General features: G+C 36.3%; 1 protein-coding gene across 4 annotated transcripts in view; it reads right to left on the bottom strand.

Annotated features, from left to right (window-relative positions):
• LOC103045308 (E3 ubiquitin-protein ligase HECW1) overlaps positions 1–27,382 on the bottom strand; it is a 143,902-nt gene that overhangs the window by 26,668 nt on the left and 89,852 nt on the right. For 2 of the 4 annotated variants that reach the window (XM_022673432.2, XM_022673431.2), the window contains 4 exons: positions 23,524–23,628; positions 12,205–12,355; positions 3,408–3,526; positions 1,390–1,511 (listed from right to left, as the gene is read on the bottom strand). In XM_022673432.2, the coding sequence (XP_022529153.2) occupies positions 1,390–1,511; positions 3,408–3,526; positions 12,205–12,355; positions 23,524–23,628 (497 nt within the window). The remainder of the gene's footprint in view (positions 1–1,389; positions 1,512–3,407; positions 3,527–12,204; positions 12,356–23,523; positions 23,629–27,382) is intronic. The other 2 variants (XM_049480419.1, XM_022673433.2) reach the window with 1 other exon arrangement.

Genomic DNA, 27,382 nt, shown 5'->3' with positions numbered 1-27,382 from the left:
AGGTTCTGAGTGTTCCAGTGGGCTAATGGTTCGAATCCCAGTCATGCAGCTTGCCATCAGCTACCAGAGCCCTAAGAGAGCACAATTGGCCTTGCTCTCTCTGGGTGGGTAGATGGCACTCTTTCCCTTCATCACTCCAAAGGGTGATATCGATCAGCACAAGACATCTGTGTGCTGATGTTTCGAAACCGAGCGCATACACTTTAAGCCAAGTTAAGAGGGGGGGGTGTACTGTTCCACTGTGCAGAATGGCAGCATCTATTTTAGCTGTAACTAATTATGCTTGTGTTGCATTATCTGTGGTGTACTTGGATACTGAGTCTGTGTATTATTTGTATTTAATATTTTTCATAATCAACATTTTATCATGTTTAGGTTGCTGTTTTATAAACTGGACATGTGCTACAGAGGACAACTGGTCTTTACGGCTAACTCTGGCTCATTTAGTTTGTTAATTAATAAGCATTTTCACTGTTAAATATACAAACCATCAAATAAGCAAAGATACATTAGGAGAAAACTGTGGAACTGTGTTTAATGAAAAAACACCCTGGTGAGTGTGAAGCTTGGGTGTGGATCTATCATGCTTCTGGATTATACAGATTATACAAAAATAAGAGAATCACTTAAAAATAATGATATGCTTTGATTTTACCAAACTGAAAACCTCTGGAATAGAATCAAGAGGAAGATAGATGATCACAAACCATCAAACCAAACTGAACTGCTTGAAGTTTTGCACCAGGAGTGGCATAAAGTTACCCAAAAGCAGTGTGTAAGACTTGTGGAGGAGAACATGCCAAGATACATGAAAACTGTGATTAAAAACCAGGGTTATTCCACCAAATATTGATTTCTGAACTCTTAAAACTTTATGAATATGGACTTGTTTTCTTTGCACTATTTGAGGTCTGCATTTTTTTTATTTCATTCATTACTCATTTTCTGCAAATAAAGGCTCTAAATGTCCATTTTACCCAAACATATATCTATAAATAGCAAAATCAGAGAAACTGATTCAGAAACTGAAGTGGTCTGTAATTTTTTTGCAGCCAGTATCATTTACATTAATGTACAGATTGTTATTTATTTTAATTACCAAAAATAAAAGATCTTATCTTATGAAATTATCATACATGATTTTTGCATTGGATATTTATGACAACAAAGGTGCATACAGAACAATATGTTATAGAACTTATATTACATTTTTATCCAGTTCTTTATTCTGAACAGTTAATGTCCACTACCTTTTTCTGCACTTTAATTTAGAAGAAGAAGCTCAACCAGATAATCCAGACCAAACATCAATTAGCGATAAGCTCCACACTGGATCACACAATGAACTACAGAACAACACAGTGCACTTAATACTGCAGTTTTACTCACGTAGTTAGCATGGAGAACAGTGAAGAATTCAGGATGGGTGACAAACTTAACCGCTGGGCACTGCAGCAGAACAGTAACTTTCTGACTGCTAACTGGTGAGGAGGGGCCGTCTCGCCTCACATCTGAAAAACATCACAACACCATAAAAACACAGAGAGTTTAGGTCTTCCACAGAGCAGAACAAAAGACATGTTCACTGCATGGATACGCCACAATGGCATATACCGCACCAGAGGGAGCCCTACAGAGTTTGTGTATACTGTTCTGTATAAAATATGCAGAAAGTGGCCTAGAAACTACCTAAAATGGAAAGCCTAAAGGAGAATCCGTCAGGAACATTTATATCTGAATGTTTTTTTATTTTTTATATTTATTTATATCAGACAAATCTGTCAGTATAATAATAAAAATATTAAATATTAAAACTCTAATATGACTTCAAAAAAGAAATGCTGCCATATCTGGGTTTGCATGCACCAAAGGGAAATGTGCATTACTGATTCTGCTGGTGCACTTTTTATATTTATGATCTTTGGCATTTTTTATTAAAAAAAAAAAAAAAAAGTTTTATTCAAAAAGTTTCTCAAATGAAAGCATACAGTCAAATTTACAAAAGAAAACTCCACCTGCACCACACAAAATACACAGCTGAATTTTGCAGTAATGTGCTCTAAACATCTACATTAAAGCAGCACTAGGTAATATTTCCTTGATTTTTGATCTTTTTAAAGAAGTAAAATTACAGCCTGAAACTCACTGCAGCGCTGCATTGAGGTGTAATAGGAGGAAGAGCGGTGCTCTCGTGTCTGTGCCGGAGCTCCTCTGAGCTCAAACCAGACTCTGTAAGTTTTCTGAGGCGGCCGCGACCAACGTTTGCGAGAACTGCGACCTGCTTTCCGACCTTTACTTCTAACAGTTCTACAAGGACTACTGGTTCATTCTTTACAAACTAACATACAGACACTCTGGCAGAAGCTGGAAAGAGACCAAATATTTCTGTCAAAAGCCACCTAAAACATTTATTACACTCTGCAACTGTAGGGGGAGCCCACAAGCACAAATTCTCAATCCTACCTACCACCATTTAGGCAATTAACTGCAATTTATAAAAATATTTTCTGTACTGAATCCAGACAGCTAAAAATGATACATGATACATAAATTGTACAGTATATTGTCCAATCAACTGTTGGTTAATTAGTGGGTAGTATGTGTGACAAAACATGTTTAATTTGTAGAAAAGTAAAATTTAAGTGGCGTTCTCACTCTGCTAATACTAATGTGTAATAAGAGTGATTCAGGTGGTTTTTTAGCAGACTGGTTTTCAGACTGAATAATAATTAACATCACATGTAAGCACTCTATGCTGTTTTATTAACTGAACAGGTGCTACAGATGAAAATTAGCCTTTAAAGGCTAACTCTGACTCATTTACAGTAATTAGTTTGTTCATTAATAAGGATTGTCACTGTTAAATATACAAACCATCAACTCGGCAAAAAAGAAAACTGTGGAACTGTGTTGAATGAAAAACACCCTGATGAGATAGAAAAGCATGGGTGTGGAGCTATCATGCTTTTGTATTATAATGCATAAATAATAAATAAATAAATAAATAAACATATGTACTTCAATTACCAAAAAAGAAATGATCTTACCATATAAAATATGACACATTAGAATTAGAAGAGTGAGAAAGCCACTTAAAATATAATTTTCCAGATAAAATTTTTAACAGCACATATAAATGAGAGGAAGCAGCATTAGTACCACACACAAACATCCCACAAAACGGTAAAACGGCCCAGTTTTCCTAATTTCTGAATGAAAAAATGTGCTACAATAGCTCTTATGGTCACGTTATTTCTGGCTGTGTGTGCATTTTATGAATCTGGCCCAAAATCTACAGTCAGGGTGCCAGGATGCTAAATCCACTAAAGGACAATTACTGCTGGCCTGAAACCAAACAGTGTAATCTCCGCAGCGCGGGAAGCTGTCTGTTATTAACAGTGCAGTACCGGCCGGCTGAGGAGGGAGGTCAGTCTCTGTCTCTGTGTTGTTGCTGCTGCTGCTGCCCTCAGGCCTTCGGCCACCGGAGTCATCCTCAGTGGCCATGGTCCTCTGAACATTCTGATACCTGATCAGCCAAGAAAAACACAACAAGACAAGCTGGTATTTAGAGTGAGAAATATATGGAGTTTTTTTTAAATTTAATATTAGGTTTAAGCAAATGTTTGAGCATCTTTGAGATGATTTGAGCTTTTAGATTATATTTTCCAAAGTCTGAATGTCAGGGTGAACAGGCAGGGAGACGAGGAGGCTGCCACAAGTGCAGGTAAGGGATATTTAATAAATATATAATATAAATAACAAAGAAACAAATAAACACAAAACAACGAAATAAACCAAGACCATAAACTAAACAGGGCAAGGAACATTAAAAAACAAGTGGACAAATGAAAGGAAATAAACTAATAACTAAAACTAGATAAACAAAACAAAACAAAACAAGGATATAAACAAGAGACTGGAAAATAACCAAAGATCAATGAGAAATAAACAAGAAGATAACAAGGAGTAAACAAAGGCAATAGGGCTAAGGCTAGAAATACGAAGAAACATGGAAAGACAAACGACAGGAGTTGGTGCAAAGACCGACGAACGCAGACTGAAACACTAGGGCTATATAACACACGGGAAGTAGAAACACCTGGGGCTAGGGGGCGGAGCTACAAATTAACACAGGTGGAAAAGTACTGACAAAGAAACACAGGAGCACAGGTCACGTGGACAGACAGAAAAAAAACAGGGCCAGGGCGTTACACTGAAAGCTTAATTAGCTCAAAAAGTTTCAAAATTATTGTTAGATATCAAATACCAACTGCGGCCCGCGGGACGATAGTTTGTGGCCCCGCCTTAATATGAAAGTTTAATGTTAGCGCGGCCCGCGAGTTTGAATTTGTCATTATATGCACGCGGCGCATGCGCAATTCCCGCGGCTGCTCCCGCTTCACGCGCTGTCTGAACCCGGAAGTTGCTGTTCCACAGGACAGAAAAAGAAGCAGAAAAGACTCAACGCGACAGCGACACCAAGTGGAATTATATATATTATACAGCCCCAAACATGTCTTTTTCAAAGCCTGCAGTGAAGAGAAAGATTTGTGATGAGCACAGACAATTTCAGGAATCAATTTCATTTGAATCTGAATAATAATAATTACATTTCTCTAGTCAGCAACTATATGTGGTTTCTTCAGTGTTCTTCTTCTTCTTCTTCTTCTTCTTCTTCTTCTTCTTATTATTATTATTATAATTATTATTATAATTATTATTTTCATTTAATTTATTTTTTACTGATTTTTATTTTTTTCTTATGAATTGTTAATTAATTTATTTTTTCATCTTATTTTGTGTTAAAAAATAAAGACATTTGATAACATTGGAATGTTTTTGTAAGAGCTTTTCTTGTGGAAAACCTGATGCGGCCCAGCCTCACCCAGACTCCAGCGGCCCCCGGGTAAATTGAGTTTGAGACCCCTGCTCTAAGGTGACATCATGTAAAAAAAAAAAAAAAAAAATCAATAATGCATGGCCACGACTTGTTAAGGCCTGGGAATGAGATCCTAAGACGTGGCCACGACGAAGGCATGAACACAAGGTCCTTTTGTTTCACAGCTAACAAAGTAAGCAGTTCTCAGCAGCTGTGCATATTATGACTGCCTAAGAAAAGCATCCTGCATTCTGTCTGCGTCTGAGCCTGCGTGAGGTTTTATATGAAAAATGTCTTTTAATTAGAATCATGCCCTGTCTCACTGCAAGAGACTTCAAAATGTTTTCTCTATCTATCTCTTTTACATGTATGGAGATGCCCTGTTCCTGATGTTCCCAGCCTGGCTCTCCACTGCCCGCTGTGTTGTTCTCCGGCTCTGCAACCCTGCACTGATTACCATTAACACACTCAGTATCTGTTTCTGTATTAGCCATAGCTCTATAGTTTGTGCCCATCACATTCTTATATTCATAAATTAGTACCTGTTATATTAGCCATAATTCACATTAATTCTCTGTACTGTTTTGTTCTGTTATTTGTTTGTTGTTTGTTGTTTGATTGTACTGAGCGGGTCAACCCGAGTAGGATGGGTTCCTCGGACTGAGCCTTGGTTCCTTCCAAGGTTTCTTCCTCTTAAAGGGAGTTTTTCCTTGCCACTGTGTCACCATAAAATTGGCATCTCTGTGGTGCTGCTCATAAGAGGCGTGGACCTGTTTTTCCTGTAAAGCGGCTTTGTGACAACCTTTGTTGTAAAAAGCGCTATATAAATAAAATTGAATTGAATTGAATTGAAAATATCACCATAATTCACTCCAAGATGAAGAAAAAAAAGAAACCAATTCACTCACCATTTTCTTACTAAAGATTATCCTTGGATTAAAGGAGCTTTGATGTAATATTTATATATTTTTTAATGGGCATTCATTTACACAAAAGCAAGCTTTATTATTATCTAGCTACTACTTAATTATCTCGCTCCTACTTCTTAATAAGTCATGGCCACAACTTAATTATCTCTTTCCCACACCTTCATTATCTCGTTACCATGCATTAAGTTATCACTCTCATGCCTTAATAAGTCACACTAAGGCCTTAATATGTCCTTAAAATTTCAAATTTTAAAGCTTTTTAAATCCCCCAAAATATCTTAAATCTTGTCCCAATGCCCAGCAGTAATGGGATTCTTAAAGCATCTATCTACCACCCTAAACATTTAATAAACTGATGTTCAGATAGTTAGTATTTTGTGATAAAATTAAGACGAGCAGATTGAAAAACATTACAAGATAACTGATCCGGAGGGTAAAATTTAATGCTTTGTTTGAGTGTTTGAGTGGTGTCAAAAACTTGAAAATATAGTGTGGTGATACTGAGTTTAACTTCTCCCTCATTTTTTTAAAGTCAATTCAATGTAATCATATTTTTGATATTACTCTACAATGCATAGCTGACCAATGGTAATTTACTTTCTTTAATATTTCTCAGTGTTGACTGAGAGTGGATGACTGTATCTTTTGATCTTTGAACTTTTGAGGTGTATCTGAACATGGTGAAGTTGTATTTACAAGTCAACCCTCTGGTATATACAAGAAAGCCTTATTGTACTGTAAATGACCTACAGTTACAACACTTCAATAGAAATTCTTTTTTCACACTGTCTGTAGAAAGCTAATGAATGAAAACAGGATGAATTCTACACCAATAATATAACATAATAATTCTAAACACATTGCAAGATTTAAAATGGACTGCCTTAAAATCACTGTACAGATCTCTAAACAGAAGAGCATGCATGCTGACCCAAGAATCTCACAAAACTCGAAATGTTTTACGAGGAAGAATGGACCAAATTCCACCAAACGAGAACTGTAAGACCTGGCTGTTTACAAAAGGTATTTACAAGCTGTGATATTTGCCAGTGGGGATGTTACTGAGTACTGAGCATGCAGGGATTTTTGTTCTTTTAAAACTGTAGAGAAACCTTTCGGAAATATTAAAAAGTCACAAAATTAAGGCATGCCATTTTTTTATTATATTTAAAGGTTTCTGGTATTTGTTGAAAACTCTGGACTAAACCTGGACTAAATACACTAATTCGGAGTTCATGAATGGAACACACATTGGCTGTTTTCTTCAAGTTTTCCAATATAACAATTTAAAAAGACACTTTTATCATTTAAAGTGTGCCGAAGTTTGGTTTGCAGAGAACAGACAAGTTCCTGCATACTGTGTTCTGTAATTACTGTGTGGTCAGCCAGTGTGGGAGAAAGCGCCTAACAATAGAAGCAAAAACCAGTGTGTGTGTGTGTGTGTGTGTGTGTGTAACAAAACAAACAGGAATGCCTACAGCCAATGACACAGAGGGCACTGGGGCAGAAACTGTGTTTCAGTGTTACAGGGCCTGAGTTAACTAAGGAGAAGCTTAATACACTCTTCTATTTACTCACACTCCACACACTCCTCTGACTCAAATACACACACACACACACATTCATACATAACTGCTCCACACTCTGAAAAATAAAGGTATTACAAAGGATTCTTAAATACATACAACATATAGCACTTTTTTCACAGCAATTGTTCTCACAAAGCAGCTTTACAGCTTTACTGGGTCTGATTTTAAATTAACTGAATTGATTCTGAGTTGAAATAAAATTGATTTGAAATTAATTTGAAGGCACTTTAAGCTCCTATCTCTTAACAAAACCTTTTTTATTGGAACCAACAATAATTCTTCAAATGCATTGATTAAAGAATGCTTTGCAGCACCTGATCCAGAGAACCAACCACTGGTCTCCCAAAAATTGGCAGCCTGGGTTTTGCTTTTGCTGGTTTTGCTGGTGTAGTATCTTCTGTGTGTGTGGAAGCTATTCAATACTGGTTAGGTCTCTCTTGACAATTACATTATCAATTTATCGCACAATAAATGGACAGGATTTCAATCATTTTTGCTGACCATGATGTCGTCTATTTGTGATTCCTTGTATGTTTGTTACATATGAATGAACTTCATCAATATGTTAGCCAGTCAAATGCCAATGACCAATACATCAATAACAGTGGCTCCATACACGCAGACTGAATTGCAATAGAAGAAAGTATTTATCTTCACAACTACTGTTAGTTTAATGTTCACTGTCTTATAAAAGAATGTATAATATTATCATTAAATCAGTGGCAATAAATGGTTTTAAAATAAGAATAATATAGTTAATTAACATTACTTATAAAACTGTATCTGCGTTTCAGTGTCACAGAAATAATATATAAGTCATTTAAACATTTTAAAAACAAACTATGCTCTAGAGTCTTTGTTTTCTGCCATTTTAGTTCAATTCTCATGGCTGTGTTTTTCTTTTTAGCTCTTGTGTTGGAAGGATGTGGTAAATCGTGGGTAACCTGGGCTGTGAAGGATACATCAGCTGCGTCCTTTAAATCATTGAATGCCTTTTATTGGCTGTATACAAAGTGGCCAAAACATGAAGTCCACCACGACTTTTGAATGCAGCTAATATATCATCCAAAAAAAAATATTAAATAATAAAGTTACAGGCCTGCCCCCACTTCTAGTAGAAGTGATCAGCTTTCCACTTTTATGTGTATAAGGCTGTATGAATGTATGATTTTTTTTGCCACATTACTGCAGGTATTGCTATATGCTAAAATAAAATGTCTCCAAAAAACACAGTTCTTCACCACTTAAGTGTTTGTATTAAAATCGAATAGTGAAAAATAGTGAATTGGTTAATCTAGGCCCTACCCATTTGCAAAAATCCAAACAAAAAAGTGAATTTCAAAATTGTGCAGTCGATATACAGTTGGAAGCAAACCAGCGGAAATGAGCTTCACCCCTAAACAAGCATAGAATTGGAGATCCACTGGTATATTCGAGATTATAGTGGTATTTAAAAATGTTGCTTTTATCTCTGAAATCTTACAAACCTGTCAACTTTCAAACTTTTCCTAAATGATTCTCCCAGGGCAGGTTTGTTGGCTTTTAAATATTTAAAGTTTAAATTTCCGTTACAGAGAAACATTTGAAAACCCTTAGTCATTCATTAATTTATTAAAATTTATTTGAAATGCAATTTAAAAACTAAATGTAGACATTAAATATCCAATTAAGTTACATTTTTTTAGACATTTAGATTTTTTTAGTTTTTTCTTATCACCGTATCACAGCACCTTTGCACATTTAATCCTTTAAATTTAAAGTATTCTGTGCACTTCTTCTTCTAAAATATTACATGCTCTCACTGTACAATAAAGCACAATAGAAGATAGTATGTAACAACATATAGTAGTATATTTAGAGCTCAAACACACACTGCAACATCTAATCACTCAGCTGCTTTTAAACCACAACCGCTGTTATATTCTACAACAAAAACAGTAATTTGAGGTGGTTGCTGTTTCTCTTCTCATGCCTGGATCACGCCTCCTGCTGACAAGCTTAAAGCGGCGTGCAGCAGCTACAAACCCCAGCCAAGAATAACAACTACATGCTCTATTTCCAACATAAAAATACACCAGTTCACACACACACACACACACAATCCTTTAGCTGTTCTGCACCTGGCCTCTACATCATGCCATAAGAGCCTGTCCAATTTATCTCTTACACACTGAGAAGCAAATACGACTAAAAGCCTTTAATCACGTTCTCCCATATCTTATCCTCCAGTCTCTCTCACTCTGTAAACTTTACAGTGCTAAGTGTTCAGGGTGGAGTTCTGCAGAATAGCTTATAGATTTAGACAGACAGCAATCAGGCAGACACTGCAGAGAAATGGGCTTTTAGATAAACAGATTACCACAGTCTGCCATCATGAACATACAGTACTATGCAATGGATGCAGAATTAGTGTAACTACATCAGTGTCCTCTAGATGGCCACCTAACATATGAAAAAACTATGTTATCAGAGAAGCCTGCTGGGTTTTGCTCTACTTAATGAATTGGCAATGGCAAAGCAGGCAATTCTTTTTCAGTGTTTTTTCTTTGAACAAGGACTTTAACTGTTTAATTTAATTGATATGTAGTTATATTTATATACATTCTGCCTATGTATTATTATTATTATTATTATTATTATTATTATTATTATTACAGACAAGTTAAAAACAACCTTTGTCTTTTTGGAACAGGGGTTCTAAAACTGAACTCAGCTCAGGACCAACATTTTCTCATGGCCACTTTTCAAAACGTATTCACTGTTAAAAATAGTCTTTAAAAACCCATTTAAATATACATATGTACGCAAAGTAAATTTATGAGCATTTTTTATGAGGAACTGTTGAGGAACATGAGAACTACATGTATAAAATTACTACAATACAATTTAATATTAAAACTGCACAAAATTAGATATTTCACTTCACTGCATATCTCTGCATTCAGAGTACATTAGTAAGAAACTCTCTCTGTATCTTTTTTTTTCTCAAATATAAAAGGTGAGTATAAAAACAGATAAGCATTAAATATTTTTGATTTTGCATGTATTATACTAATGTATTTATTTTTACAAGCTGTCTTTTTTCATGCTTACATGAAAGTTACAAGGAAAAGTTCCTCAACCTCAATCTCAATCTCAAACCTCACAAATCTTCAAAAACCCAACACATTCTTGAAATAAAAAATGAAAAAAGAAAAGTGCTTTATTACTAGGTTACTAGCATTGCTCTGTAGGCAATCCTGTACATCTCTTGTGATAGAAGAGGAGAGGTAAAGATCAACTGCACCATCTAATGTGGAATCACATATTTAGCTAGCTCATTTTAGGTAATGCAATGGTTTATGTAATTAACTAGTAAATACAAGTCAAATGATAGGACACACCTTAAATTCAGTGTTTTTTTCATTATTTTCAAATGTTCTGTATTGTATACTAATACTAAAGTCATCAGAACTATGAGGTAAAACATATGGATTTAATCAGTAAACAAACAAAAAAAATGTTAAACAAACCAGAATATGTTTAATATTTTAGATTCTTTAGGTATCACCTTTTGCTTAGATGCAGCTTTGCACATCTTAGCATTTATGGCTTTACAAAGTAGATTAACCTGGAATGGCTTTCATTTAACAGCTGTGCTGAACTTTTTAGGAGTTAATTACTTGAATTTCTCGCCTCTTAATGTGCTTGAGAGCATCCGTTTTCAAATCAAATTAAATTTATTTGTATAGCGCTTTTTTACAAGTGATGTTGTTACAAAGCAGCTTTACAGAAACATTGTTGTGAAGTGGTGAAGAGGTAGAGTTACAGGTATACAGTAAATAGCCCTTTTTGAGAACTACTTAAAGAAATGAATTACTTCAGTCAATCCGAAACACTTCAAGAAATTAGTATCTTCAAGTACAGTCGCAAAGACCATCAAAAACACTATGATAAAACTGGCACTCATTAGGACCGCCCCAGGAACAGAAGACCAAGAATTACCTCTGTTGCACAGGATACGTTCATCAGAGCTACCAGCCTCAGAAACTGCAAGTTTACAGCACCCCAGATAAGAGCATCTAAATCAGGGGTGCACAACTTATTTTAACCAAGGGCCAATTTCACATTAACACCTAGATCAGAGGGCCACACATTTTACAGGTGTCTCCACACAAATTTGGAATACATTGTTTTACTATGCTACTATTGCATAATATCAATTGAGAGCTGTGCTGTGTTGGTGTTGTCTGTGCTCTCGTCCAAAGCAGCAGAAAAATATGTGACGTCGTTTATCCTGCTTTGTAACTGGCAGTATAAATTATTGGACAAATCAAAAATCTGTCGCTGAATGGTTGTTTTAAATGCATCTTTGGCCTCTGGGCAAATTACATCACAAACCTCCAACATACAGTCTTTAACAAATTCTCCATCAATAAACAGGCGAGCAGATTTTGCAACGAGGTTAGCAATCCTGTAGCTAGCAATGGTACAGGCTTCGGACTCCTTTCGTCTCTTTTCAAACACGCCTTGTTGACTCACCAGTTGCTTTTTTAGTGCTTCAATCTTTTGCTTTCCGTCCGCACCTTGGAGATCGGCGAGTTTTGGGTGTTTTGTTTCGTAGTGCCTGCGTAAATTATATTCCTTTGCCACGACCACGCATTACAAGCACACCAAAAGTCACGAGAAAGTAGACTTTGGAATTATCTGTGCCAAGAAAGGACCTGTAGGTTTTGTGGTGACATTTTATTTTGCCATTGTTGGAAAATCATCACAATATGTCACTCTACATCCAGTGTGAAACATCTAAGGGTTGAGGATGCAGTACCTTCTGTTGAGTTGCTCCATCTGCTGGATGGAGTTGGATCTGTGCATGCCGGGGCATTTAGGTGCATGGCTGGGCCTCTGCCATGTGGTGGTGCGGTTCACATGGTCCACATAGAACACACGCCCATGACTGTCTACCCGTGCCTCCCAGTCTAAACAGACACACACAAAAAAATGAAAGAAACAGGGATAGATGTTTTAGAAAGTAACACAAACATGTCTAGATATTTTAGATGCTTTTTAGAGATTTGTCTTCTTCTTCTTCTTCTTTTTTTTTCTTCTTCTTTTTGGCTAGGGTCACTGTGGGAATTACTAGGAAAAAGGAAGAAACACCCTCTGGACAGACAGAGCACCAAACCATCACAGGGTACCTATGTACAGAAACCAGTATAATTGCATGCCAAACGTGGAATTCACGGAATAGCAGTGTGTAAGTTGCTCATAAGGCGTTTTACCCTTGGGGTGGCTTGGGAACACCCACACCTGTATATGTTGTGAGGTGTTATCTTGTTAGTGAAGCTGAATACTGGCCAGTGTGCTAATGGCCACCCACACTAGACAGCAAAGTGTGGCTGGTAATGATTGTGACTGGCAGTGTCTGGCTAGAATTGTCCATGCAAAAAAACAGATACAAGCGACTCAGGCAAAAATCTATCCACATTCAATTCAACAGAAGATCCCACATGCATATTCCACAGGTCAATGCAGCATTCTTTATCTTCCAGGGGACATGGCAAAAGTCATGGGATGTGATAGGAATGTCAGAATGTAGTGTGTAACATTGATGTCAAGCATGTAAATATATATATGATAATTTAGTTAAATATAACTAATGTGGGGGCGCAGATGGGTCAAGCGGTCTAAAGGTGAGATTGTGGGAGATTGCTGCTTCGAATACCAGTTATGCAGCTTGCCATCAGCTGCTGGAGCCCTGAGAGTGCTCTTTCCCCTCGGCATTACTATGGTGATGTCGATCAGCACAAGGTGTCTGTGAGCTGATGTATCAGGACCAGAGCGTGCTGCATCAGCAGCAGTTTGAAAGGAGACGTTAGCTGACTTCAAATGTATCTAAGGAGGCATGTGCTAGTCTTCACCCTCCTGGTGTTGTGGCATCACCAGTGATGGGGGATATACAGCTGAGTACCAGCTGAATGGGAGGGACAATTGGCCTAGATAAATTTACCTAATCCTGCAAACTCATTTATTTTGTTCTTATATGCATACTGTATTCTTCGCACTATGAAGCACACTTAAATCCTTTACTTCTCCCAAAAATCGTCAGTGTGCCTTTTAATCCAGCACTAACCGCTAGCGGTTAGCTGCTAATGCTAATGCTCCAGCATTAGTGCTGGAGAAATTCGGGAATCTAAGCTTACTGTAAATAAACAGAAGCGCTTTACTCACTCAAATAAACAGTTTTCAGGAGAGAAATCTGTGTAGATTAACATCCAGTGCTCGTTTACTTTAAAGGAAAGTAATTTTTTTATTACAGTTTTGTTTACTTAGCTTAGCTTTACTTAACTTAGTGTCACGTCTTAGCCCTGTCTCATGTCTCTGTGTGTCTTCCCACGTGACCTGTGCCTCTCTGTGTCTCCTGTCAGTAGATTTCCACCATGTGTTTCTCATTTGTAGCTCCGCCCGTTCCCCAGGTGTTTCCAATTCTAGTGTGTTTTATGTTACTATAAATAGCCCTCCTCTGCCACCTTGTCCTCCGTCGGTCTTTGCACCTTCCCATGTCGTTTTGTCTCTCAGCGTTTCTCTGTGTTTTCATATCCCGTTTCCTAGTTCAGTGTTTATCCCGTTTTACTTCTAGCTCCTTGTTTATTTTGCTTCTTTTCTCCCTTGCCCAGTTTAGTTAATCCTGTCTTGTTTTAGTTCCTTGTTTGTTAGTATTTGGTTTATTTTATTATTTGGTTATCCTTGTTCTGTTTAGTTATTTTAGTCTTGTTTCAGTTACTTGTTTGTTTCTTTAGTCTCCCTGTTTTGTTATCGTTAACCCCTTATTTGTTTTGGTTATTGGTTATTTGTGTATCTTTGTTTCATGTTACTTGTTCCTTGTTTTCTTGTTATTTATTTATTAAATTATTATTTATTTTCTCCCTACCTGCACTTGTGTCCGCCTCCTCGTCTTCCTGCCTGGGTCTCCGTGACACTTAGTAAGCTACCCCCCACCACAACCACCCAGCGGCAAGACCTGCTGAATTAGAAGTTCCTCATAGTTTCTTTTAAAATGCACCTTATAATCTGGTGCACCTTATGTATGAAAATAGACCAGAAAATAGACATTCACTTATGGTGCACCTCATAGTGTTAAAAATTCGGTATATGCAGTAAAAACTAAAAATTGACTGTGACCATAACCTAATTATAATTTATTCACCACCTTATCATAAATGCTTGGTTTTTATTTCTTTTCTAATTAAGAACCTGCAAATGAGATGTAAAGGGACCTTATCCAACATTTTTCTTTCCATTTCCCGATGTAATCACAAAAGGTTTGTAAAAAAAAAAGCACCCACACACACACACACCCACCCACACACACACACTGCTGCACATTCTGCAGTAGTAGGGTCGTAAATAAAGAGATGAGCAGCATTTTCTGTGGCACGGCGGAGCACGGAGGAAAGTGTGAGCAGGCTGATTTATTTGGCGAAGCCGCCGAACACTTTGTCACACTGGCAGCTGCTTATGAGTGTGTTTGAACAGCACGGCTCAGGAGACAGCAACTGTAGCTGTACTCAGATCAGTACTCCCAAACCACATTACACACCCAGGGTACAGACATTCATCTCCAAATCTGATCCAGACTCAGGGGTTCCTACAAATCAACTCACCAAAATGAATTCATAGCTCATAAATCACTGAGCTATCCAGTACAGAAACATTCCGCTGCCTATACTGACAACTGCCCACCCACCTGCCTCAACAATATTACACGGCTTCAGTGATTGGATGAATTTGTAAGGAAACAGACAAATTTCATTCAGTTTTCTTGGGGACAGTACAGGTTAGTGAATTCTAAGGAATTGTAGCTAGGGCTACAACACCATGCTTTGGGGATGCAGAATCAAAATCACCCAAGATTGCAATCAGCCAATCTTAGCTCCAGACACCATCTCTTCTTTGTTTATGTGTTAATTAAAAGTCTTTACACGCCTCTCTTATTTTACTCCATATTTTTACATTTAATTTTAGAACCACAGGAACTGAATGTGTACCTTTGTAACAGTTGAACATTTATCCAATGACAACACTACAGTTTCAAATCCCACAACATCCCCAAACCCACAGAACAAAATGATGAGTAAAACTTACTTAAAAAAAGTTTCGCAACTTTCTGCATTTGCTTTTTTTAAAGTAAATTTAATTTCAGGTTAATTTGAGTAACTTCAACTCGGTTTCAAGACTTAAATGTTACATAGAGTAAATAAGTGAACTGAACTTCAGTCAATCCTTTCTTTTAGTAAACTTTGCTTCATTTATTTTGCTGAATCAATCCTTTATTTTGGTAACCTTTACTTAATTTCTGCGTACAATTTAACCTAATTACAATTACTTAATTTATACAATATTACTCAAATAATTGATGACTGAAATGTAAATATTTTTAGTTAAAACATGTTACACCTTAGCCTGTGTCTGTCCAGTGTCTTTCCTTTTTTGGTTCCTTCCTGCTCCTGTCCTCTGTTCTCGTGTTTTGTTTACCTGTCATGTTTCCCAGCCATGTGCTACTGTGTTTTGGTCATGTCTCCGCCTTAGCCCCGCCTTGTCATCTGTAACCCCTCCTGTCTCCTTTGTAACCCCGCCCCCTCATTACCTCCACAGGTGTCCCTAGTGTGTGCCTGTGTATAAATACCCCATGTGCTCCTTTGTAGTTTGTCGCATCTTTTGTCTCTATTTGTCATGTTACTCTGTCCAGATTGTGTTCATCTGTTTTGTTTAGCCACAGACCTGCTGTGTTGTTTGTCCTCAGTGTTTTAGGTTTGCTTTATTTAGTTTGTTTCTTTGTTTGCGTAGCTTGCTTGTTTGGTTCAGTATTTTAGTTTATCCTCTGTTTCATAGTGTTTTGTTTTAGTTACCTTTTCTTTTTATATTCCCTGGTGTTCTTTTCTTTGTTAGTTTAAATATGGAAAATAAAAAAGACTTGCGTTTACATCCTGCCTCCTCCATGTTACAAAACACACATATAACACTGTCTCAACATGGATGGCATGTAATACAATATTTATAATTTATATTTTAGTAAAGAATGTATTACATGCCATCCATGTGTGACAGTGAGACTGCGTCCAAAATAAATCTTTAAGATTATGTACATTTTTAAATGTGTTTTACCTAAAAATATTTACATTTCAGGAATTATAATATATTATGTATCATAAATTATTTGAGTAATATTGTATAAATTAAGTCATTGTAATTAGGTAATTTTGTATGCAGAAATTAAGTAAAAAATACTAAAATAAAGGATTGATTCAGTAAAAATAAATGAAGTAAAGTTTACTAGAAGAAAGGATTGACTGAAGTTCAGTTCACTTATTTACTCTATGTAACATTTAAGTCTTGAAACCGAGTTGAAGTTACTCAAATTAACCTGAAATTAAATTTACTTTAAAAAAAGCAAATGCAGAAAGTTGCAAAACTTTTTTGAAGTAAAATTTACTCATCATTTTTTTCAGTGTGGTGTTTACCCTGATACCAAATCCTCCCCAGGAACCCTTCCACTCACTCTGGAAGCTTCTAGAAATACATTGACTAGCAAAATGTTGACATCACAGGACTTACTAATATCTAGGTAGTAGAAAAAAAGGTAAAGAATATATATATATTTTTTTTTACAAAAAAGGTAAATAAATAAATAAAATAATTATAAAATTAAATAAAAGAAACTAAAAATAACAAAAAGATGAAGAAAGAGAAGATAAGTGGGTGAAAACTCCCTCTCAGTTTGCATCTAAGCATCACTACCCTCTACAGGTGCAATAGTAAGGTTGGCAATGAAATCCAGAATCCAGGTATTGTAAAATTGTAACTCTGTTATCTCTCCTTATTCCTCTGCATACTTTATTATCCTCCTTTCAATAATCCTGTTCTTTAATGATCAGGACCCCACAGGATAGACCACCACAGGGCATCTCTTATTTGGCTAATAAGTCATTCTCAGCATTGCAGTTGGTGACATGTTGGTGGTGTCTCAGTGTGTGTTCTGGTACGAGTGAGTGGATCAGATACAGCAGTCCTGCTGGAGTTTTTAAACACTGTGTTTAATCACTCAGTGCCCTCCACTCGATTAGACAATCCTACCTGTAGCAGCTCAACATTGTAGATAAAGTTAAGTCAGAGACAGAAGCTCTGAATATGTATCTGCACAGTTTGTGTTGGTCATTCTCTAGTTGTTTATTAGTGGTCACATGATCTTGTCCACAGGGCCCTTTTGGCTTGATATTTTTTGTTAAGTGGACTATTCTCAGTCCACTAGAGACACTGAGGTGTTTAATAACTCAAGCAGCACTGCTGTGTCTGATCCACTCATGCCAGCAAACCAAACACTAACACCAACCACTATGTAAATGCCATTGCGGTGCTGAGAATAACTCACCAACCATATAACAGCTGCTCTGTGGTGGTCCTGTGGGGTCCTAATCTTTGATGAATAATGTATATGCAGAAAAACAGATGGTAACTGTAAACCAACAAACCTGAAACATGGCCAATAAGTGTAAGTATTTTATATGGTGTTTCTGTTATTTTATGCACTCCCTGTTTTATGTCACGTTTTCGTACACTTTATACAGTTTAAACGTAAAGTTGTATTGTATATTTTTGTATTTATTTACTTTACAGAGTGTATACTTGTTAGTACATTAAAAAAGCTTTATTGGAGTGCCAGTATCCTGAATCTCAATGTTTAATTCAGTGCAATAAAAGAGCTGCTGCTCTGAGGCATCATGCAGGCTTCACCTCTTTCACACACCTGCTCTTTGTTGTTGTTTTCCAGTACTATCCTGTTCCATATTAATCACCCCCTCTCTCCTTCTTTCTCCCAAACACACACTTTGTCTCTGTCTTTCCCTCCCGGCTTCTAATCCAGAGCACAGGGGGAGCGACGGTGCTGTTTAGCACATGGGGAGTTTATGAGCCATAGCTTCGTTGTTAAACTAGATCCATTATGGTGCATTCTCATTAAATATAGCATTAAATTATGCGAAAAACAAAATCTCAAAAATAAGAACAAAGCAGTCTAGTATGTCAGGCAGAAACAAGTCAGCATATGGGCTGAGAGCTGGGAATAATGCTGCTGATGCTGTGAAGAAATGACAAAAAAAAAAAATGAAAGAGGAATTACAGCTCTGTGTAAGACTTTAATATAGAAAAGCAGCTTTATGACCTCACTCTATTCTGGGACATACTGTATTCAACTAAATCTACTGGAGAATTCTTAATATATACAAATCAATACAGATAAATAAGCATAACCTTCATTCTGTTTGTCTTTACCAAAGATGATATTCTATTGTGTCTGTATTTATCTATTCTTAATGTCTTCTCTGTCATACTATACTGGTGTACTATACATGTGATGGGACAGGAATTAGAATCACATGGAAAGTACAGAACATTGCATTAACCTGCAGGATATACAGCTCTGGAAAAAAATAAAAGACCACTTAAAAATGATGAGTTTCTTTGATTTTACCAAATTAAAAAAACTCTGGAATATAATCAAGAGGAAGATGGATGATCACAAGCCATCAAACCAAGCTGAATTGATTGAAGTTTTGCACCAGGAGTGGCATAAAGTTATCCAAAAGCAGTGTGTAAGACTGGTGGAGGAGAACATGCCAAGATGCATGAAAACTGTGATTAAAAACCAGGGTTATTCCACCAAATATTGATTTCTGAACTATTAAAACTTTATGAATATGAACTTTTTCATTGCATTATTTGAGGTCGGAAAGCTCTGCAACTTTTTCGTTATTTCAGCCATTTCTCATTTTATGCAAATAAATGCTCTTTATGACAGTATTTTTATTTGGAATTTGTGAGAAATGCTGTTGGTAGTTTATAGAATAAAACAACAATGTTCATTTCACTCAAAATATACTTATGAATAGCAAAATCAGAGAAACTGATTCAGAAACTGAAGTGGTCTGTTAACAATTTTCCAGAGCTGTATATATATAGTCGCTTGTTTGTCTGTTTGCGTGGACAGTTTAAGCCAGATGCTGCCAGTCACGATCATTACCTCCCACTGCTCTTTCTACTGTTGGTGGTAATGCCTTCTATAAGATTAAAACTGTGGATTGAGAAAGTGAACTACGAATTCTAATAATTCATGTCGCCTTGCCATGAGCATGTGATCTAATGTTTAACCCCATTCACGAGATAACACCTCACAACCCCAAGTGAGGGCTTTCCAAAACCATCCCCTGAGGTAACACTTCTAAGTGTCAATTTACATACTGCTATGCTGTGACTTTTGACATGTCAGTGTAAAATAAAAAAAAATGTTTTTTTTAAACTTATTGAACAGCAGATGTTTATTTAACTCTTTTATTATAGGTGTAATATGTGTGTTCTGTTTGTGAGATGGGTGTAATATGTGGGTACGGTGAGTGCTGTATTGAGTGCAGTGTGTGTGTGGCTGTCACAGCTTCCTCCTAAAGTCCCTTGTAGGGGAGCTTTTCGGAGGCTATTTTTAGCATATTGAATGTGTGCCCATTTTACGGGAAAATCCAAAGCTCAGCACTGTTCCCGCCACTGTTTTACTGCACTGAGTGCCAGCGTCCAAAAACTGAACCGCTGAGGCCAGAACTGCAAAATAAGAGGATTTTAGAGACAAACAATTCTCACTATTTAGAGCAGAGGAGGCTGAATCACTGCAGATTCACTGCACACAGGATGTGGGGATTATTATGTGCATGTTGCAATTCAGAGAAAGTGAACAGCACACAAGAAGTTTCTCACTGATTGTCAAAAGGATGATCTTAAATGATCTGATAATTAAATATTAAAAGCAGGTTTACGATTTAAATGTTTTGAAGACTCTTTTTAGTGCATGCCAAGTAGAAATAAGAACTGACAACGAGATGTATTCTGTTTTTACCCTATATATTGTGATACTGAAAAAGATTTTTTACCAGTTTTTACCAGAAGTCAACAAAAGTCAAGCATCCAGTGTCATGATAAATTTAAGTAAATTTATATTAATTATTATATATAAATATTAAGCAAAAATGAAGTTTGTCATATGTAATGAAACTATGAGCCCTATATATATATATATATATATATATATATATATATATATATATATATATATATATATATATATGTATATATATACATATACATATATATGTATATATATATACGTATATATATACATATATATATATGTATATATATATATATATGTATATATATACGTATATATATATATATATATATGTATATATATATATATATATATATATATAGTGTGTCTTTGCTATCATAACAATGGGAAAAATACGCCTTGCACGGCTCAAGACACGCAAAAGGAAGGTACTAATTCTCTTAACTATAATGTTTGTGTTGTGCGTAACTTCAAATAAACCAATCAGAGTAACATTTCTTTTAAGAGCCAGGTGCGCTCTGTCTTTGGTACATTGCTATTTTAATGGTGCAGCAGTTCTGCAGAAAATGACCTGCATGTTCACATTCTGAAGGTGCACAAGTTATTCATTTACGGGAACAGCAATGTTAAATTTTACTTAATTTAGTATTCTCTTTATTGTTGATGTAAAAGTTGGTTTTGTGTGCTGCTGGGTGTGTTTGTGTGTGTCACACTCAGTGCTCGGGTCTGCGTTGCCAAATTAGCAATTAACATCTGACGGTTGACTGTTGTCAGGGTTCAAATCAGTCAGTGGTGTGTTTTCTACTGCCAAGATAGCAATACTTCAGAAATGTAATTTATTGTAACTATTTAAACAACACGGGTGCAAGGCGTGAAAATAGACTATTGGCAGGTAGCAATGAATATGGCAAAATGCTTTGTGCAGGGTGTAAGATGGCAATGAGCATTGTGACATGCCATTTATAGTCTGAGTTATAAAGCTATATTAACTGTCAAATTTTGTGTTGGTATAATAAACATATATCAACCAGTTATTCTTTCTTTTTTGATTTGGATTTAATAATAAAATAACTGAAAGTTACTGATATATGTTTATTCATTGAAAGGGCTCCATTGTCTGGCAAATTCTCTAATGCAGGTGAAAGATAACAGTAGCCTATATCACGCCACAGCTATAAATACAATGATCCATGCCTACTCTGCCCCTTAACAATTTGTCACTATGGAAACTACGTCAAGGCTTCCAGATGTGAGACATCAGCTCAGTGTAAAGCTGGTCTCTGGAGAGAGGGGCTCGTCTGTGTCACTGCAGGCTCAGGGGTCCTGGAGACGCACAGGTGACACGTCTTAAACTGCATGATAGAAAAGACTGCAGCAATCAGTGCCCAGTCTAACGCTCCTGTGTTATGATCATTTATTGTTTGTTTTCATCTGCATTTAAGCAAAATCTAAGAGAAAGCACAGGGCACTGTTTACCCACTACCCCACACCAGCCCTGTAATCGTGTAGAATTGTGTCATTTCCCTTAAACCACTTTGGGGCAGTTAATTCCAGATTGGGATTAAGTCTAGACTTGGACTACATAGCATTCACAATTGAAATTTTCCATTGAAGGGTAAAAACTTTTAAACGAAATATTAAGCGCTATTAATTTTTACTTATACTAAATGAGCAAATGCTTTATCAGACTTCTTTCTAAGACAAATTAAGACATAGTGTGTCCAATTAATGGCTCGGCCCCCTGGGACTGTCAGTTATGGTACATGGTTTCAGGCGGAGCCATGTGACAAAAGGCAAATTGGTAACTTGATCCTTGTTTTCAGACTGAGACTCGTTTTTTCATAGTGGGTAACACCTCTAGCTTGTCTGTGTTTAACTGAGTTTTGATACCCAACCCAAGCAGACATATCAATCAGCCCCTGGGAAAGACCCTCAACACTACTTTTTTATCTTACCTTAAGTAGATGCTATGTAGCATAAAGTCCAATAGTGAACATATGTGGAACTGTACTGCCAGCTAAGAAGACTACATAAACAGCTGCTTAAAAAAATCATTTAACTCATTCAACCCATTTATGGAGTTATTGAAGTTGTTTTTTATGTATAAGTAGCAATGTTTTTTTTACATTGTTTACTCTGCCAGGAAGTTTATTCCTACAACACCAGGCTCTGATCTCTATGAATAAGGAGAGACCAAAATACGATTATCGCTTTATTGTATTTTAAATTTACTGATACAATCTGATTACAACACCATGAATAGTTGTGTTTGGCTAAATAAAAACAAAACATGATTTTTCAATTCATTCTGGCTACTGCACATGTGCAGATCTTCATACAGAGTGAGAGCTATATTAGGGACGCTATAAATGAGGAGACAAGTCACTGCTTGACATATTCAGGGTTCATACACTTTTTTAGCCAATAAATTTCCATGACTTTTTCATGACTTTTCCATCTTTTCAAGGCAAATTTTCATGACCATACGATCTTTAAAACATCAGTGCAGACATGAATAATAAAATGTCTGAAAGGGATGTTCGGGTGCTAACCCGGATTGTATCCAAAAAACATAAAACCACGGCTGATCAAATCACGACAGAATTCAATGTGCACCTCAACTCTCCTGTTCCCACCAGAACTGTCCGTCACCACAATAAATTACTGTGGTCTAAAACCAGGTGTTTCAGTTTCATTATCCAACTCCTGTACATTCACAACAGACACCATGCTGAATGCTATGACATCTCTGATTCATATTTCTACCAATAGCCATCTTCTCATTAAAAAAAAAAAAAACCTCTGCAGTACATACCACTTCGAGCCACTTCACACACTGTGCTTGGGCACCTTTAATACATCATGTTGCCCTGAAATTTTCAGCTCTCTGAACTGTTTATTTTCACAGTGTATAGACTTGAGTGGAAGAATTCCCTGAAAGGCTTTAAATCTTCTAGAGGCTGAAGAGTCTTTGTGGATCAGGAACAGGAGGAAAATGAGTTGATGAAATGAACTGAGACACAGTCATGATGGAGAAAAAAAAACATGGCATGACATATGACATAAGCTGTTGGAGAGTTTTGATTTGGCAGCATGCACACACCAAAACTCACACATGCCAACATGCTGACACACACACACAATCTCACATGTAGCATGTGAAAGGGAAATGGTAAGGAATGGCGTAGGAAAGCTTACTTGGTGGCAACGTTTCATCAACACTTGGGAAAAAGTTCTGGGGGTTGGCTCTCAAAGCAGGAAGCTGAGTGAATGAATGGTGACTGCATGGCAAGTGGCTAGTGCCTATGGAGGTGATGGAAAACAAAAATGGACGGAAATGACTTTAAAGGTAAAAATATGCATATATATCTTGATATATGGTAAACATAATATATAAGATATATGTACATCCTGCAGGGTAATGGTTCGTATAATTTGACTTGTGAATTATATGATTTTTTTTCTAAAGTTGGATTTATGGTTTATGTCTGGTGTATAATAAACAAAAAAATCAATTTTAGTTTATTCTGCTGTCATTCTGCCCACCCTGGACTGTAGTTCACTCTCTAAAGACTCCATTTCCCAAGATGCACCTGTGTCTAACCTTCCGGACATGCCGGATCACATGATGCTTCGGAGTTCCGGCTCACCTGACTTTTGTGATTGCCTTTTCCTGTGTTCCCTTGTATAAATACCTCTCTGTTTCTGTTCCCTGTTGCCGAGAATTGACTCTATATACCTAGCTATCCTACTCTGCGTTTATTTTTTGTGATTTTGTTTATTTTCTTGTTTCCTACCTTATTTTTGTATTTAGACTTCTTCTTTAGCCTTGCCCTTCTAACTAATTTTTGGATATCCTATGTATTACTTCCTTTCCTGCTAACTCTTGTATGTGGTTGTTGTATCTTGCTGCCCTAATTTGATGTTTACCATGACTGTCTCACGTAACTTTTGCAAATGTAACCACTGTGCCACTTTATTTCAAGTACCTGCACATGTCTACGTCTTGTCTGAACTGTCTATTCTGCTTATAAATTGCTTTCTACTAGATTTTAAAGCATTGCTGTGAAGACTGCTCTGAGGATTTGATTGCATCTGCTGCAGAGAGTCCTATTCTATTGGCAAAGTTTGAGACTAGACAAGCTGTGTGTAAGCAACTGCACATCTGTGTCAGCAATGGGTGCAACATAAAGTTAAAGCTGAACACAAATAATTAGAAGTGTTGTCTGCAAACATTTGAACATATAATGTAACTCCAGCTAAAAATAATACATTACATTATCTCTTTCCATTGAAAATAATGAGCAGGAACCACTTTTCAGGCTGTAGTGCTTTTAACAATCACTCTGTAAATGGATTTATCCACAACCTTTTCAAAGCAATTCAAGTTCTGGCAAGTTCTCTGCTGAAGACTAGAGCTCTTGATACACTGAATTCATGTGTCACCCTCACTGTAGAAGCTCTATGAATGTTACTTCCTACCTTGATGATGGCACAAAGTGGCTCCTTTGACACTTTTTTAAGTGAAGTGAAACATTTATACAGTTAGAGATGAATAATATAAAGGAGGGTTTTAAGTGAGCCATGCTGGTTGAGTGGAGACAACAAGAGCCCTGTGAAACCAAACCCCAATCACTCAGGATCACAGGTGGTTTAGATAATGATTCAGTAACACTTTACAATAAAAACACCTTTATTAATGGTACTTAAAGCTGGAGTGGATGATTTTGAAGAAACCATGAAGTGGTTTATCTTGCTTTATTCAAACTTTGTATAATTCAGTCATTTCAGTTGGGCTTCATTCTTTTAAATGAAATGACTTTATCAGTTTTTTACCATCATGTGTCCTCAACAGATAATGATTCCTTTTTGATTCCTTTGATTTAATTTGCTGTTTTATTGCTACTGGGATGTAAAGTGTATTTCAAGAAACATTTAAATGGTTTCTAAAATAATAGTATTACCGTACTCCAAACATAGTAATACAAAACATAGTAATACAAATACAGTTTTAGACATTAATTAACAATATTAAGCTGTTATAAGGTCAAGTACGATATGATTAAAGGTTACTTATAGATGAAATTTAAGGAGCTATATATTCAAGAAATGTATTATGACATATACCTCTTCTCATTCAATGTACAGCATTTTCTTCCTTTTTATGATTTTCTACAGTGTAAATGTAATATTTAAACATTAAAGCTCTAAAGAAACATGCAGAATTGTGTGCAGAATATGTTTTATACTTTAGATTTTTCTAAGTAGCACATTTATCTTTGAGGTCAGCTCTGCACACTCTTGATATTTTAATCTCAGTGTCTTCATGAGGGAGAGTCACCTGGAATAGTTTTCTCAGCATCTTCAAAGAAGGAGTTCCTGGAGGTGCTGAACAACTGAACTGCTGCTTTTCCTTCACGCTGTGAAGCTCCAGCTCATCCCAAACAACCTCAAATCACCATCTCAGTTCATCAGGTTTAGATCAGGAGATTGTGTTTTACTGTTTACTGCATAGTTCTATATGTGTAAATTAATTGTTTTTGTGTATTTAACATTAATCTACATTGTATAAAATAAATTAAATAAAGAAATGAAATGAGGAAAAACATTCAATGAGAAGGTGTGTCCAAACTTTTGACATGTACTGTATGTGTACATAAAGCTTATTATTTATTATTATTAACTCTCAAAGTATTAAACACTTAATATGTATTTATTTTATCCAATATTTAAGTTAAAGCTACATACAATGGTTAAACAAGTTACACAAGCACATATTGTGTGTGAAGTGTATTATGGCTATGGTGTCACCATTGCTCTCCAAAAAAGCAAAAAGCAAAATAAATCTCTGTGGAAGTCATTGTAAAATACTTTTATTCCTCCAATATACCTTTACAGTAGTTCTTAAAATACCAACATTTTAGTGTATTTTTTAAAATAATATCTGAATCTATATGATAAAAAGGGCATAGGACACGGGACTAGCATTGTGTCTCATGGTTTCATGACTTTTGCCATTTAGCTTCCCTTATCTGTTTACATGGACAATCTGAGCCAGACAACGCCGATCACAATCATTATCACATAGCAATGTTGTCGACTGTATAAGGTTATATGCCACATATGGCATATTCTCAAGTTGCCCTGTGGGGTAACACTTTAGAATCAATTTACATACTGCTATCCCATGACTTTTGGCATGTTACTGTATATTACTGAATATAAAATAACAACAAAAAAAAATAACACAAATGAACACTGGAAAATCCCTACAGCTCATGTGCGAAAAGGCAGTGATTTAACTAGTAATATGTTACCAGCTTAAATGCAGTCATTTTTTTTTATATCGAAAGCACCTAGTTACTGGTCCACACATACATATTTTTTTTTGCTAAATTCAGCCAAGCCAGACCATGCTAAAAGACTTGTCGTTGCAGCGAGTGACCTTTTACTCCACATTTCATCACTGTGACCGATACAGATCTCGGGTGCCAGTTAACACATTCCACAAATCCCAGCATGGCCAGCAGACAGGCTCTCACAGCCTCAGGCCAGCACCCAGCATGTCTGAATGAGTCACAAACCAGTCGACAAACATGCCATTAGCCTACCACTGTTCTCCTGAGCAGAGCACTTAACCCCTGTGTTCTCCTGGAGGGTAGAGTGGCTCTGACCCCACCCTGTCTGGAGAAGATCAATTAATATTTCTAATGCACTAATCATAACTGTTTCTAAAAACAAAATATGTCCCAAGTCAGTTCCAAGGAAATGACTAATATGGTGTGGAATGAGGCAGAGATTCAAATAACTCTATACAAAAATTACACTAAAATACCTAAAATTGAATATTTCCAAATTTGTCTAAAATTTTTTGAGTAGGTGAACATTTAAAAGTATAAGGCTGAGAGATATGACTAAATAACTCATATCTCAATAAATATGCTAAAGAGAAATGGTTATATACAGCTCTGGAAAAAAACTAAGAGACCACTTCAGTTTCTGAATCCGTTTCTCTGATTTAGATTTTTATAGATATATATTTAAGTAAAATAAAAAT

Source organism: Astyanax mexicanus, chromosome 6, assembly GCF_023375975.1.
Source record: "Astyanax mexicanus isolate ESR-SI-001 chromosome 6, AstMex3_surface, whole genome shotgun sequence".
Classification (NCBI taxonomy): domain Eukaryota; kingdom Metazoa; phylum Chordata; class Actinopteri; order Characiformes; family Acestrorhamphidae; genus Astyanax; species Astyanax mexicanus.
Note: the sequence above shows the minus strand (reverse complement) of the source record. Positions and strands in the feature narration are given on the sequence as shown.